The sequence below is a fragment of the Solenopsis invicta genome, chromosome 3, assembly GCF_016802725.1.
Source record: "Solenopsis invicta isolate M01_SB chromosome 3, UNIL_Sinv_3.0, whole genome shotgun sequence".
Lineage (NCBI taxonomy): Eukaryota > Metazoa > Arthropoda > Insecta > Hymenoptera > Formicidae > Solenopsis > Solenopsis invicta.
This window is the reverse complement of record NC_052666.1, coordinates 13,882,860-13,897,376: the sequence shown is the minus strand read 5'-3', so window position 1 is coordinate 13,897,376 and position 14,517 is coordinate 13,882,860. Positions and strand designations below refer to the sequence as shown.

Genomic DNA, 14,517 nt, shown 5'->3' with positions numbered 1-14,517 from the left:
TTTCCAACAAGAGACACAGGCGACACTGTGTAACACAGTGGCTGTGTTCCGTTTTTACTGGCAGTGCAGTAAATGTGACGTCATGACAGTACACTGTCACAACTGTTCCAATATTACTGCATTACTGCCAGCACTGCTATAGCATCGTATTTCGGAACAGCATAGTAGCCATATTGCACTGTAGCTACCTCACCTTGGAACATATATGTAATACTCCTATATTGCTAGAAGAGTGTTGACCGTCAGCCCAAACATTACGGTGCAGACGTATAATAGCCTCTCTCTCGCGAACGGCCCAGCTGATTTGTGCGCATGCGGTTACATTTTTTAAAACACCATTAGGCGCGATTTTCACATAACCTGTTTTCGTGATTTGTGCGTGTGTGCGACGGTAAACAACGCATATTATAAGTGTCCCAAGTGAGACAAACCAAAGAAAAAATTTACAATGGTGCGAATTTGTTTTTTGTGTCAGAAAAAGGCAGCAAAGGATGGAAATTTTGCAATGCACAAGTAAATATCTTACATGTAAAATGTGTATTTATAAAACGTTATACTTATTTTCTCTAATTCAACTTATTTGCATAGCATTATTACACTAGATTTACTGTAACACATGATTGGATTATCAAGCAGTTAACAGCATGATGGAATAAATAATAATTATTTGTAGATTTCCAAAAGAGGTGAGCATTCGGGCACAGTGGTTACATGCCTGCAAATTATCTGACAAGGACAATGTGATACATGTACACATTTGCTCCGATCACTTTGTACCAAGTGATTATAAAAATAGCATAGGACTGTGTAGCAGAAAGTGGTTATTGAAACCAGGAGCAGTGCCTTCCGTTAATGTGCCAAATCCTCCAGCTGCCGAATTGCAGTTCCAGTCAACATCTGAGATTATAATGGACGCGACACGTAAGATTGAAAACATACAAATTTTTTTTATTGAGGGTAGTAAATACTGACAACAGAATTGTTACAGCTATGGTTCAACATTATTCATATTGTTTTATAGGATTAGTGCCTTCTATTGATGTTCCAAATCCTTCAGCTGCCGAACTGCAGTTCCAGTTAACATCTGATTATACAATGGACGAGACACGTAAGATTGAAACATAAAAATTTTTTTTATTGAGGGTAGGAAATACTGACAAGAGTATTGTTACAGCTATGGTTCAACATTATTTATATTGTTTTATAGAATCAGTGCCTTCTATTGATGTTCCTCCAGATTTCACATCAGTTTCAAATGTAGGAGAACTGGAATTTTCAACATCCAAGAATGTGATGGATGAGACACGTAAATTTAAAACTAAACTATTTTTCTTGAGGGTACTAAATACTGAAAGGAGTTGTTATAGCTTTAGTTGAACGTAATCCATGTTGATTTATTAATAACAGTAATAATGACTTGCTTGAACTATTAAAAACGCTTTTATCTAAAAAGATTACATTTTCCTATTCCATATCTTATTCTCGAGATATTTTAGAATGTCCATTAAAATGAAAAACCCTACACCTATAATTTCAATCATTCTCTTCAAATATTATTATTCGTTAATTAACATTTATCCGTTAGAAGTTGCAAATAAGCATTCGGTCGCGACCGGGTAATGTTTTTTCTGTTTCGCGTCCTTTCCGTCTCATTTCCTAATCCTTGTCTCTCGCTCACACTCACTCAATAGATGCGCCTGCGCATAATGAGGCTTGACCGTCCATGCCCATATTTGGAATTCGTGCATCTCTTTTTTACGGGGCTCGTCCCGCTCATTGTGAAGATACGGAACTAGCAATATAGGAGTATTACATATATGCCTTGGAAGCTGCAGCAGTCACAGTGGCAATATGGCTACCATTCATGACATCATTGATGTTACTAGATGCTGTCGCAGTGCGCTGTGTACCAATAACGGAACGGATTTTTCACCACTGCCAGTACTGGCAGTTATATCGGAACACAGCCATTGACTGCGTTCAGCAGACTCAACATGTTGAGATATTCTTCTAGATCATCCAATCAGACTTTTAGATTTAGAAGAATACACCAATAACAGCAAGCGCTCACTAAACTGTTGAGTCTGCTGAACGCAGCCAGTGTCTACATTAGTGCTTTCCAACTATGACACAGAGAGACACAGAGCAACACTGCAAAACACAGCTCAATCTTAAGTTTGGCCGTGTCAGCCATCAATAGTGCCAACACATCGGGCAAATAAATTATTTCTTTAAGTGTGGTACTGGTACATTTTAGGCTGCGTTCCGATATACACTGCAAGTACTGAAAATCTATAGTTCATGTTACGTATACTATAGATTTTCAGTACTGGCAGTGAATTTCGGAACGCAGCCTTAATCATGTTCAGTTATGTTTTGTTGCCTTAACATATTAATACATAACACATAAATTAAAATTATAGTTTGAACTTTTCGTTTCTTTACATATTACATTTTTAAATTAGCACAATGGACTTATATTTTTACTAAAAATGTTTCGTGTTCAAAAATAACGTACCAGATCCAGAATTCTTAGATGGTAATCAATATTTATTATTTTTATTTAAAGAATTGTAAGCCTAAGAAACAATGCATTCGTTGATTATTCATTATTCATGCGTATTTCATCGGATTAATTTGCATGTTTATTCTTTGTCGGCATTGTAAAGAAGTTATTTCTACGTTGGATAATGTAAAATTCCTTTTTTAACGGGTCTGGCTTTTCTACGGATAGATTTCTGATTCAATTCGAATCTGTGTTTTTTACTAAGTCAGTCTTTTACGCAATCTAGTGACCGTGTTTGGTAACTTATCTGTTCCAATTAGACTACACAACTGTGTTACACTGTGTCTCTCTGTGTGACACTAGGCTTGTTTTCTATTCCTGCACTAGACTGCACTGGAACATTTCCTTCTTGTTTTCACTAACTTTCAAATATATATCTATTTCACTTTAAGTGCACACTAATTCAGGGAGTTCAGGAACAGAAAACAAACGGACTGTGTCACACTGTGGCACTCTTGTTGGAAAGCACCCAGAGAGAAGCGACATCGAACCTCCACCACAACTTTCAGTATCCAATTGAGTCCTCCACCGCCATTTTGAGACTGCTCAACGTCATCAAACACCATTCGTATCATTCTGTAAATAGGAGGTCGATCATGAAACTTTTTCTCTAGGGCGGAAACGTGAAAAGTGAAAATCTTGAGGTTAATGGAGAAATTTTTTACTTTTTACGTTTCCGCTTTAGGGAAAAAGTTTCATGATTGACCTCCTGCTGTGGTCACAATATGGCTGCTCGCTTAGTCAATCAAGTATCAATTAGATTACCAATCAGAGCTTCGGACATCAATGTTGCTTCTCTCTTTATATAGGACTCTAGTTTTCTGTTCCTGAACTCCCTGAATTAGTGTGCACTTAAAATAAAAAATAGATATATATTTGAAAGTTAATGAAAGCAAGAAGGAACGTTCCAGTGATGTCTAGTGTAGGAATAGAAAACAAGCCTAAGGGCCACTTGCACCAACGCCGATTAACTTAATCGCTGATTAGTCTATCGGAATTGACCAATCGCATTTGTCGTTTTTACTTAACGACAAATACGATTGGTCAATTCCGATAAACTAATTAGCAATTAAGTTAATTGGCGTTGGTGAAAGTGGCCCTAAGATTCCCGCATTTCCGCGCGTTCTGTTCCATCTGTTTTGGATGCCTTGTATTACATGAAGCATATTTCGAGCGGAAAAGTGAAACGGGGAATTATAAATTATTAATTTTTAACGGTGTTAATTAATTTAAATGATTGTATTCAATAAATAAGCTGAAAAGGTAAGTATATTATTAAAAATTGTAATAAATTAAGTAACTTAAGTGAATATTATTTTAAGAAACGAAAACAAATGTTTAGTTTTCACCATTCCGTTTCGCTTTTCCGCGCAAATCGTGCTCTATGTAATACAAGGAAGAAAAATTCGCGGAACAAACACTAAAATCCGTTGTCAATGCGGCTCGAACGGCTGTAGTATTTTATCCGGAACCGATTGAAGAAGAAAGTATATTTCTACATACTCTAATTATATTAATGTTTTAATAGTGTATATAATATATATTATAAATAGACGGAACAGAACGCACAGAAATGCGGGAACCTTAGTAAGTCTGGTTATTTTTGTCTTGTCGCGTTTCCACGCTTCATGTAAAATTACCCTGAGAAAAGAGTACTCGCTGACTTTGCACATGCGCACTTTATTTTGGGTTTTGCAGATATCAAAGGTGCCGACAGAGTTGCACTACTGTATATACTATGGTCAATGGTTCGGAGCATCAAAGGCTTCGCACATGAAATGCATAACAGAGGTTTGTTCGAGTTGCTTGAAATCCCCAAAAATTTTTGCACTCGAGATGAGATAAATATATATTCGATTGTAAGAAAGAGAGAGACGACAAAGAAATTAATTCAAAAAGGGCAGCAACACGAACAGGCCTCAGAGCATAAGCGTAGCATAAAGCCTCTGGACCAATGGAAATCTAATGTAAATCAATATGGCGACTTTATGCTAGATGCTCATTGGTCCATCGGTCTTATGTTGTACTTATGTTATGTTATGCATTTCATGTGCGAGGCCCTTCAAGAGCTGCGTTCAGATTCTCCACCCGGTGAGTGATCTCTGGGTGACTGGGTAAATGGGCGGAGCTAATGAAAAGTTCCCTAGTGGTTTATGGAATCTGAACGCACTCTCAAACATTGGGTGTGTTTAGCAAATAACACTGAGAAATAGTAACATAAATATCTCAGATTCAGAATAAATTACATAATAAATTAAGATAAACGATAAAGATAATACATAAATATTTTACTATGAATATTTTTATCAATATAACTAAAGTAGATGAAAATTAAATGTTAGTAGAATAGGACGAATCAATTTGAACAATAAAAATAAATTTTTATTTTAACAAATTAGATGAAGATATATATTGCGCATATCATCTATTATATGTATAGGCTTGTTTTCTATTCCTGCACTAGACTGCACTGGAACGTTCCTTCTTGTTTTTACTAACTTTCAAATATATATCTATTTCACTTTAAATGCACATTAATTCAGGGAGTTCAGGAACAGAAAACAAACAGTATATTTTATTAGTATCAGAAAATATTTAATAATACTAAAAATCTTTAACATACTAATCTCAAATATAAATATTTATATAACGGTTTTGTGAGACTGTAGATCAAGAAACCTTACATTAATAGAATAAAAGATTAATATTTATTAATCTGTAATTACATAAACAGAATAATAAACAAAACGTTTAAACTTTTCTTGGTTATTAACGTTTTTCTTTATTATATTGATACATTTTAATTTTTATTTACTATAATATTTTAAATTAAATTTATTTTTTTATTTTAAATTTATTTTAAATATACGAGCTTTATCACAAATATATAGAAATTTTTATAGCGATACATTTTGGAACGCATCTTTACGTCACCCACCCGTTTCACCCGGCTCAAGGGCCCATGTGGTTTTTCCACTCTCTCGGGATAGACAGAGTGATAAAGTGAACGACCCACCTAATGTCCGGTAGGGGCACTCTAAAGGAATCTGAACGCTCTTTAGGTGCCTGGGTGCATTCGGGTGGGGAATCTGAACGCAGCCAAGCGTGATCAAGCGTGTGCGGACGTGTTTGTTCGTTACTGGTAATATTTTTGAATCCGCTGATGGCGCCGATTGCATCACAATTGGCTGCTGGGACAACGTCCCTGTGTTTTCACAATATCTAAAGGAAAATTTGTTGCTTTGAGCTTTGTGTGGAATGGTCATAACATCCCTGTGCTTTCTCTCAAGAGGCGGGTACTAATAACCTGAAACTAACTTGTTTTTAAAATAAACACGTTTCTTTGAGAAGGAAAAAAAGTAAGAAAAAGACAGTTTCGATACATAAAATCGTATATTTAGGATAGTGTTTTAAAAAAGAATCTTTTGTACATCTTGGTACTTTTCAGTTGAAAAATACAGTAATATTAGTTTCAAATGAACATGTAGAATTAATGAAAACGAAGTGCTAAATATAATATAAAATTGGTATTCAGAGTTCAAGAAAAATAAAACAGTCAATAAACATTTTTTGTAATAAAGTAACTCGAAATTATCAGTTACAATGTTTCATGAATTAAAAAATAATTTATCTTAAACTATGTAATATTCATCCAAGTGCTCAGTGGTTTAAAAGGAAGATTTAATAAGATGTTTACACAAAAATGTTTATTCTAATACATTGTAACATACAAAGTAGAAATATCTATAAATTTAAAAAATTAAATATTTTTTTTATTTACAAAATTCTTAATTTTGAAAATTTTTATCCAGTGTAGTGTTAATGTAAAAAAAAATTGTGTAACACTTTAAGATGAAAAATAGCATCAAAAGATAAAGATCTGTGTTTGTTGAAAATTGTTGAAAAAATATCATTTTGAAAAGTTTTATTGCTTATTCCAATTATTTTTTAATTTATGTTTTGAAATAATTAAAATGAATATTTTTATTTTTAGGTGAAACAATGAATCGAAAACCACCAATTCGTACTTATCAGAGGAAAAAAACAAATAAATCTTTAGTAACCTTGGCCTTACCTACAATATCTCATGAAAAATATAATTCTGTGGAAAACAGTCGTTTTGATAAAAGTGAAATGTGTAACAATTCCTTAAATTATGATCTGTTTGAAACAACATTTGACAGAGTGGCCAAAGGAGCAGTGTAAGAAATATTTAGTATGTAATTAAAACAGGGCTCTTGAAATGTAAACAAAAAATTCAAAATAAGGTTAAGAGTCAGCGCGGGTATATGTATGCAATCAATTATTAATGTATATTATCAATATTTTTTTATTTTAAATGAACATTGAATGTTTTGATTCATTTTGAAATTATCTTTAGTATATTAATGGAATCTTGAAAAAATTTTAGCTGTCATCAGTCACCAATCAACAGGAAACAATCGAGTCACCAATAGTTTGCCAAATCCATAGTGGCACCTTTATCTGCAACAGTGTCAAAGATGACACTTAGTTGAAAATGATGAAGACTAGTGAAGCCTTGGATAATGTTCGTCAATAAGAAATACTCTTGTCAGAAATATATACTCAAAAATTTATTGCTCCGCAAAGAGATGTGTTTCTTGCTCCAAATAAATCTATACTGGTTGTGTTAAATAGAGTCGCTCGAATTATATTGACGTAACATCTTACTTTAGGGTAGTATAATAAAGTATGATGTTTTGTCAATATAATCTTAGCGACTCTCACAGCTAATATACAGTTTTGAGACGAGGAGCGCATAGAGCAATAAACTTTGGAGTGTATACTTTTGACAAGAGAATATTTTCTATTTTACAAGCATTATCCAAAGCTTTACTAGTCTTTATCAATTTTAATTGAGAAGTGTCATCTCCTTTGACACTGTTACAAATAAAGATGTCACTATGAATTTGGCAAATTGTTGATGGCTTAATTGTTTCTTGTTAATTGGTGACTGATAACGGCTAGAATTTTTTTAAGATTCCATTAATATACTGAAAATGACTTCAAAGTGAGTTGAAACATTTGATTGTTCATTTAAGATGAATAAATATTGATAATACGTGTATGCATTAATAATTGTGATTGCGCACTTATATCCACGCTGACTCATTAGACTTATTTTCAATTTTTTATTGTTTAAGATTGTTTATTTATAATAAAGTACTAAGAGTTGTCGTGTGGCTTTGTGTGTAGAGCGTCGGACTCGTTAGTATCAGTTGCAAGTTTGATCTTGGACATTCCTGCAGATATGAATTTTTAATTTGTATTTTTAAGTATGATTGGGGGAAGGGATACAATGGACTGCAGTCTGAGCGCCACAAGTGGATTTTCAGCAATGAAAAACCACCCCCTCTTCTTAATAATAATAATAAAATAAAGTATTAAAATAGATAAAATAAAGTATTAAAGTAGTAGTAAATGTTTACACATGTTCATACACAATGCAAGTTTGGTTATAGATTTTTATGTTATATATAGAATTGGGTGAGTTCATATACTTTTAAAACTAAAGTCCCTCAATTTTTTATGATTGACAATCATGATTTTTATTTGATGCACACTTATGCATCATGCTTCATAATAACTAATTGAGCAAGAGTATTCTTGATGATCTGCCATTGCATTTTTCCATGCAGCATAGAATATTCCACCAATGTTGTAGCAATATTTTTATTATTTTTGCAATATTGCTGAAATGTTCTGCATTGTATGGGCTCCTTGCCTGAATGTCTGATCAATCAAAAATTTAATGTTGTGGATAATTTTAAACTTGGATCTTTTATTACAAACAGTAGATGTGCAATTCTTATACCACAATCATTACAAAACTGAATTAAGTTGAAGTTAAAGACATATAAAGTTAGTTATGTCATAATTATACAAATGAAAAATTATGTTAAAAATTGCATTGAGTTAAAGGATTACCTTTTTGATGCTGAAAATTTACTGATTTTTAGGAATTTTTTTAGAACGGATAATAAATGAATTTGATATCTAAAAAAGGACTTGTTTATTTAATTGTATAAAAAAATATTTTTAAAAATTTTAACATATTAAAATAAACTTTTATTAGAACTGCTCTCAAACCATCCAGCAAAACATCTGTCCAGTATTTGCACTCTAGTGTTCTGTAAAACAAACGGAAATAAAAAAATTATAATCTTGTAGAATAATGCCATTAAGATTTGACGAGATGATTTTTTAAATTTTGTAAAAATCGAAAAGTTATAACATTTTAAGGCTTCTGAGTACTTGCTGCGGTTATATTGAAGTCTTTACGTCAGAAGCGTGAAATTGCGTGAAATGACACATAATTTTGTTTGACGTGCCATTTATAAATAAAGACAATTTGGATAAAAACGACTAATTAGATAGCTTTAAAACACTTGTAAAAATCAAGACTATTCTTTTTCTACCTAACAGTAAATAGTCGCAAAAAAACATGTAAAATGAAGCTATTCAAACAGGAAAACACGGTTAAGGCTCCTGACTCCTCAGCCGAGAACTCCGCGTTGACGGTAGCGACATTTCGTCGCGGACAAAATTAGAACTAATACACGTGAAACGTGACAGATTGACGATGAAATGTTATCGTGCATGTCATTTTATTATTATGTGTTTCATTGTGAAAATATGACTTGTCTCGTATTTACCAAATTCGTAAAAATGGACCTCGAGTAAAGTTTCTTTGAATTTTATACATAAAAGTACATTTTTCACTCCTTTTAATAGCTATCCGTGTGTTTTCCTGTCTGAATAGACGTCACTTTACGTGCTTTTTACGACTATTTACTGACTGCTAGGCGAAAAAAGGATAGTCGTGACCGATATTTAGAAGTGTTTTAAAGCCATCTGATTAGTCTGTTTTATCCAAATTGGCATTATTTAGAAATGGCACGTCGGACAAAATTATGTGCCCATGTGTTTTCCTGTTTCAATTGCTTCACTTTACATGCTTTTTACAACTATTTACTGATTGTTAGGCGGAAAAAGGATAGTCGTGACCGATATTTAGAAGTGTTTTAAAGTCATCTGCTTAGTCTGTTTTATCCAAATTGGCTTTATTTACAAATGGCATGTCGAACAAAATTACGTGTCATTCACGCAATTTTTCGCTTCTGACGTCACGACTTCAATATGGCCGCGGCGAGTACTCAGGAGCCTTAAGCTAAAGTTTCCGACGTGCGATTTATAAATAAAGACAGTTTAGATAAAACAGACTAATTAGATGGCTTTAAAACATTTGTAAAAATGGGTCTAGACTTTTTTTGCCTAACTGTTAGTAAATAGTCGTAAAAAGCATGTAAAATGACGCCTATTCAAACAGGAAAACACATGAATAGCTATTGAAAGGAGTGAAAAATGTGCTTTCATGTATAAAATTCAAAGAAATTTTACTTGCGGTCTAATTTTACGAATTTGGTAAATACGAGGCAAGTTATATTTTTACAATGAAACACTTAATAACAAAATGATATGTACGACAACATTGTCAATCTGTCACGTTTCACGTCTATTGGTTCTAATTTTGTCCGTGACGGACTTTGTTCCTACCGTCAACGCGAAGTTCTCGGCTGAGGTACCAAAAGCCTTAAAAAATTCAATTTTTTTTACGAATTTTGCAACTTTTGAATGTTTATAAAAATTGTTATAAAAATTTAAGAAAATGGCTCGTCAAATTTTACAGAATTGTGTTTTACGCAAGTAAAAATTTATTTTATCAAAAAAATTGAAAATTATTAAAGTTTTGTGCAAATACTTGGAAAGGTGGGCTTGAGAGCATCTCTTTCTACTGAAATCAATTTAAATAAGTTAAAACAGTTTTTCAAAATTATTTTTTATAATCAATGAAACACGTTCTTTTTGTAAGTATTAAACTTATTTATTATTTTTTTGAAAGTTTTTACAAATCAGTAATTTTTTCAGTATCGAGAAAATGTGTAATCTTTTATTTCTCTGTATATACTACTTTTTGATTTCTCTGTATATACACTAGGGACCTCATCTATATTTATTTTTATAATTTCTGCAAAAATGGAAATATTTCAATTAACTTTTTTTTTAATTGATGGAGAATTGATCAAGAAACAGTGCGTAATTGGTAAAAGCTAATAGAATTAACCCTTAAACACGTAAATGGGTCTGAGAGACCCCATATGAAGTTATGAACGCTTTCTGTATGAAGACGGAATGAGATAGGTTTGGACCAAGACGTAAAAAAAAGTTTGAAATCTCCTCTTTCGATTGATATGGTTGATCAACTTTTTTGGTCAACTAGAATTCGAACGGCACGGCAGCAAAGTTTTGTTAGGGTCAATACAACCCATATAGTATGTAAGTGAAACTTTTTGTGAGTATTTTACATTAAAAGGCTGGACGAAATATGTTTGTACAGGTCGGTTCGCGGATGTTACTCGCATATACTCTATCTAAAGTTGTAATACTATAAAATGTTGTAGAAAAGGGAGTTTTTTTGAAATATCATGAAACACATCAATTTTCAATTTTAGACACGATTTAATCAAAAATATCTCATATTCACCTTGTTACATAAGTACATTTTTTAATAGAAATGACAATGACATAATTTTTTTTTTTTTTTTGAAAGTATGAATCTTTTGCTTTAAAACGCTGTATTGTAAGGTTTTTAAAAGTTTTTTGTTGCAAAGATATGATTTTTTTTTAAAAAAGTGAATTTTTAGATGCCCAAAATTATTTCATATTCTTCATGTTAAATAATTATACTTTTAAAAAGGAATGATTTTGCCAAATTTTATTTTGAAAATGTGACACTTTAGCTTTAAAACGTCGTATTTGAAAGTCTTTAAAAGTTTTTTATTGCAAAGATATGATTTTTTGAAGGAAAAGTGGATTTTTGACCAATTTCTTATTTTTGCTTAATGGTTTTTCCTTTATAATTTTACAATAAATTATTTTTCGGCAATGCCAATTGTGTAGTCACACTCCTAAGATTCTAAACTTTCATAAAAAAAATAAAAAAAAATGTAGAAAAATGTTGATTGTAATCAAAGTTATAGCTTCTTCAAAGTTGGAAAAGTCTTGCAGATCCGAAAATGTGTTTTCGTATTTTACAGGATTGGTGTGTTTAAGGGTTAATTGTGCATATGTAATGTACAAATATATTTTCTATAGGAATAATTTCTTAATATAAATGGTGTATTTGTTAACTTCAATATCAAGAGATACCTTTGTCATGTCACCATGCCTGAACGCACGAAATGTCAGCTTTGTGTGATTTGTAAACTTTAATTATGAATAATTTGAAAACCATTATACTTTCGACATTTTTGTATTAGGATTTTTTTCTTAGAACGATCCGAAGAGTCCGCTTTTTGGTTAGTTGCCCCAAAAATAGGCATTTTTTTTTGTCAATTTATTATAGGAAAAATAAACGGCGGGGAAACTTAAATCTTTTTTCATCATATTTATTGTGGTTTCGAGTGTAATTACAAAAAATTACAGCCGATTCGGCCGGTAAATACCGTCAGTATACGGCGAAGATGGAATCTCTTCACAGAACCTGGTGGAAGTCTTACAGGTCGCTAGAATTGTCTGAAAAAGTGAAGCACAACATTTTTATGTTAAGAACGAGTGTGATTCTAAGATAGACTAAAAGAAATTAATTTTAATAAAAATTAACAAAATGGCGTCACTTAAAAAAACATCAATTTTAACTAAATTTTCCTTTGCGGTATACTGACGGTATTTACCGGTCCAATTGGCTGTAATTTTTTGTAATTTCAAACCACAATAAATATGATGGAGAAAGATTTATTTTTCCCCGTCGTTTATTTTTCCTACAATAAGTTGACAAAGAAATGCTTATTTTTGGGGTCAAATTGAGGTCAACTAACTCTTAAAGGACCCTTAAAAGGGCATGCGAGCTTTTTGGAATACTTTGTATAAATAAATACATATAGGGGAGACCTGGGCTATTTGTTAGACCTTTTTTTCTTTTGTGTCTCCTGAGTCCTATATTCATTAGAAAAAAAGAAACATGGGACGGTTTGAAAGGTTGAATCTTCCCCTTCACAATGCCGGTATACATAGAACATGGAAGTGTACTTGCTTTGAAGTACATATAAGAATGTCGACCAATGCCAAAAATTACTAATAGCTCCAAGCCCGAGGTAATTCGTAACTAGTCCGGGACTATCCCGAAATTTGTGTTTTAAGTTGAAAGACTGTAAAAAAGCTGTTGTTCAGACTTCCTTTTATTTAAAAAAAGATATAGTTATACAAAAACAAATGCAAACATACACGTTCGCATGTCTTTTTATGCCATCGGTGTGACAGATAACTCCTAACCTCACAAGTGTCAATCTTTATCGCTTTATAACTTTTTACCTACTTAAGAGCGACAATTGTATATTTATATTCATGTTCTATCTACTAAAATATACAATATTATAAAGTTTGAACTTAAATCAATGAAGAACTTTAATTTACCTCAATGCCTTAACTCTGCGTAGCGTAGACGTCCGTAATGCAGTAAACGTAAGGTTAGAGTTACGCATAGGCACTGCAATCTGCAATCAGTTAACGAATCGCTCTGGTGCTTGGTATTACGAATAACCCCAACATCAACTGTGTGCATTATTGATCAACAAAAATAGACATCACATAGTAAAACGTAAACACAAAATGTTTCAAATACATTCAACTGAACTCGATACATTCAAAGTTTTCAAAAAAACCTTATTATCTTACTTAAATTTTGAAGAAATGCTGACTATCAGAAATTACTTCGACTGTCGCAAAACATATTTTTCACTACTACGACATTAATATGACGCCGTTACCAACAAAACTTTGTTAGCAACATCGTTACATTAGAACGTGTTTACAGTGTTCAAAGTACATTTCTAATATGTACCCATAAAAAGATATTTTTAATTATCGAATTATCGAATTACCCCGTATCTAACAATTTGCCCCGGTCTCTATAAATACACACGCACACACGCGCACACGCACACGCACACGCAATAGGTATAAACATCACCAACATATTTCAATCTCAAGTACCAAAGTACAAATCCTGTGAATAGCTCTGATCTAACTAATAATGAGCCATTTTATACAAAACACAGAACGCAAATTGCAAATGCAACTGCTAAACAAAAGCGGTTTTGTTAATGGAAGCGTTAATCAATTAATCATTAAGAAGTCATATACACCTAGGAAAGTAAAAAAAATCGATTTTTATTATTACATATTTATAATGTTTAATATTTCGAGAATGTTTGATGAAAATTTTAAATCAAAATTCCGAAAAATAACGAAGTTATAGCCCTGATAGCACATTGGCGCGCCGCACCGCACTGCGCGCCGCTGAGATATTGTGGTTGGACCACGGCCTGTCCCTTCGGTTTTGTGTCTAATATCCTAGTAAAGACGCATTATTGGAGTGCTGTGGCTATACTCAGAATAGCAATAAAAGTTTTAACAATATAATTTGGAAATAGTTTCAAAAACAATGCACAACGGTGCTATTACAGTAGAAATTAGTGCATGCATAGCTGCTTGCATATTCAGCGATGGTATAACTTTGATATTATGAATAATGACTATTATGGGCATTTCTTTTGTACCGAATGCACATCAATGTGGTGCACGCGAATATGATCGCTGCATAGTGCAAGCCGAGGTACGCACGCAGGAACAGACTAAAGACGCGCGAATATATCGCCGACAATAAAATTTAGATGATATGGGTATCGCATCTATTGCAGAGAACTTATATTATGGGCCTGGAATTAACGACTTTGTGTAAGTTAAAAAAGTTTTGTTTTATTAACAAAAACACATGTTAAATATTCAAACGCGTTTTTCTTGAAACATTTTTTAAACTGGTACCAGAAATATCTTGACAACCACTGAAGCGATTTGCTTGAAATTTATAC

General features: G+C 32.6%; 2 protein-coding genes and 1 long non-coding RNA gene across 9 annotated transcripts in view; 2 read left to right on the top strand and 1 right to left on the bottom strand.

The window, feature by feature from the left end:
* Positions 1 to 184: 184 nt before the first annotated feature.
* LOC120357204 lies at positions 185 to 1,652 on the top strand. Its single transcript, XM_039447138.1, has 3 exons — positions 185 to 513; positions 674 to 1,108; positions 1,208 to 1,652. The coding sequence occupies exons 1-2, from the start codon at positions 449 to 451 to the stop codon at positions 969 to 971; spliced, it is 363 nt and encodes a 120-aa protein (XP_039303072.1). The 5' UTR covers positions 185 to 448; the 3' UTR covers positions 972 to 1,108; positions 1,208 to 1,652.
* A 3,916-nt stretch (positions 1,653 to 5,568) lies between these two features.
* LOC105201053 overlaps positions 5,569 to 14,517 on the top strand; it is an 86,066-nt gene continuing 77,117 nt past the window's right edge. Inside the window, exons 1-2 of one of the 7 annotated variants that reach the window (XM_039446458.1) lie at positions 5,569 to 5,708; positions 6,561 to 6,768. In XM_039446458.1, coding sequence (XP_039302392.1) covers positions 6,569 to 6,768 — 200 coding nt within the window. In that variant the 5' untranslated portion in view covers positions 5,569 to 5,708; positions 6,561 to 6,568. Of the gene's footprint in view, positions 5,926 to 6,560; positions 6,783 to 13,141; positions 13,245 to 13,413; positions 14,384 to 14,517 lie in introns of those variants that run through there. The other 6 variants (XM_039446456.1, XM_039446457.1, XM_039446460.1 and 3 more) reach the window with 6 other exon arrangements.
* On the bottom strand, positions 12,021 to 13,376 carry LOC120357063. Its single transcript, XR_005574255.1, has 3 exons — positions 13,322 to 13,376; positions 13,061 to 13,198; positions 12,021 to 12,163 (listed from the first exon to the last, which is right to left on the bottom strand). It is a non-coding gene; the product is annotated as an uncharacterized LOC120357063 (long non-coding RNA).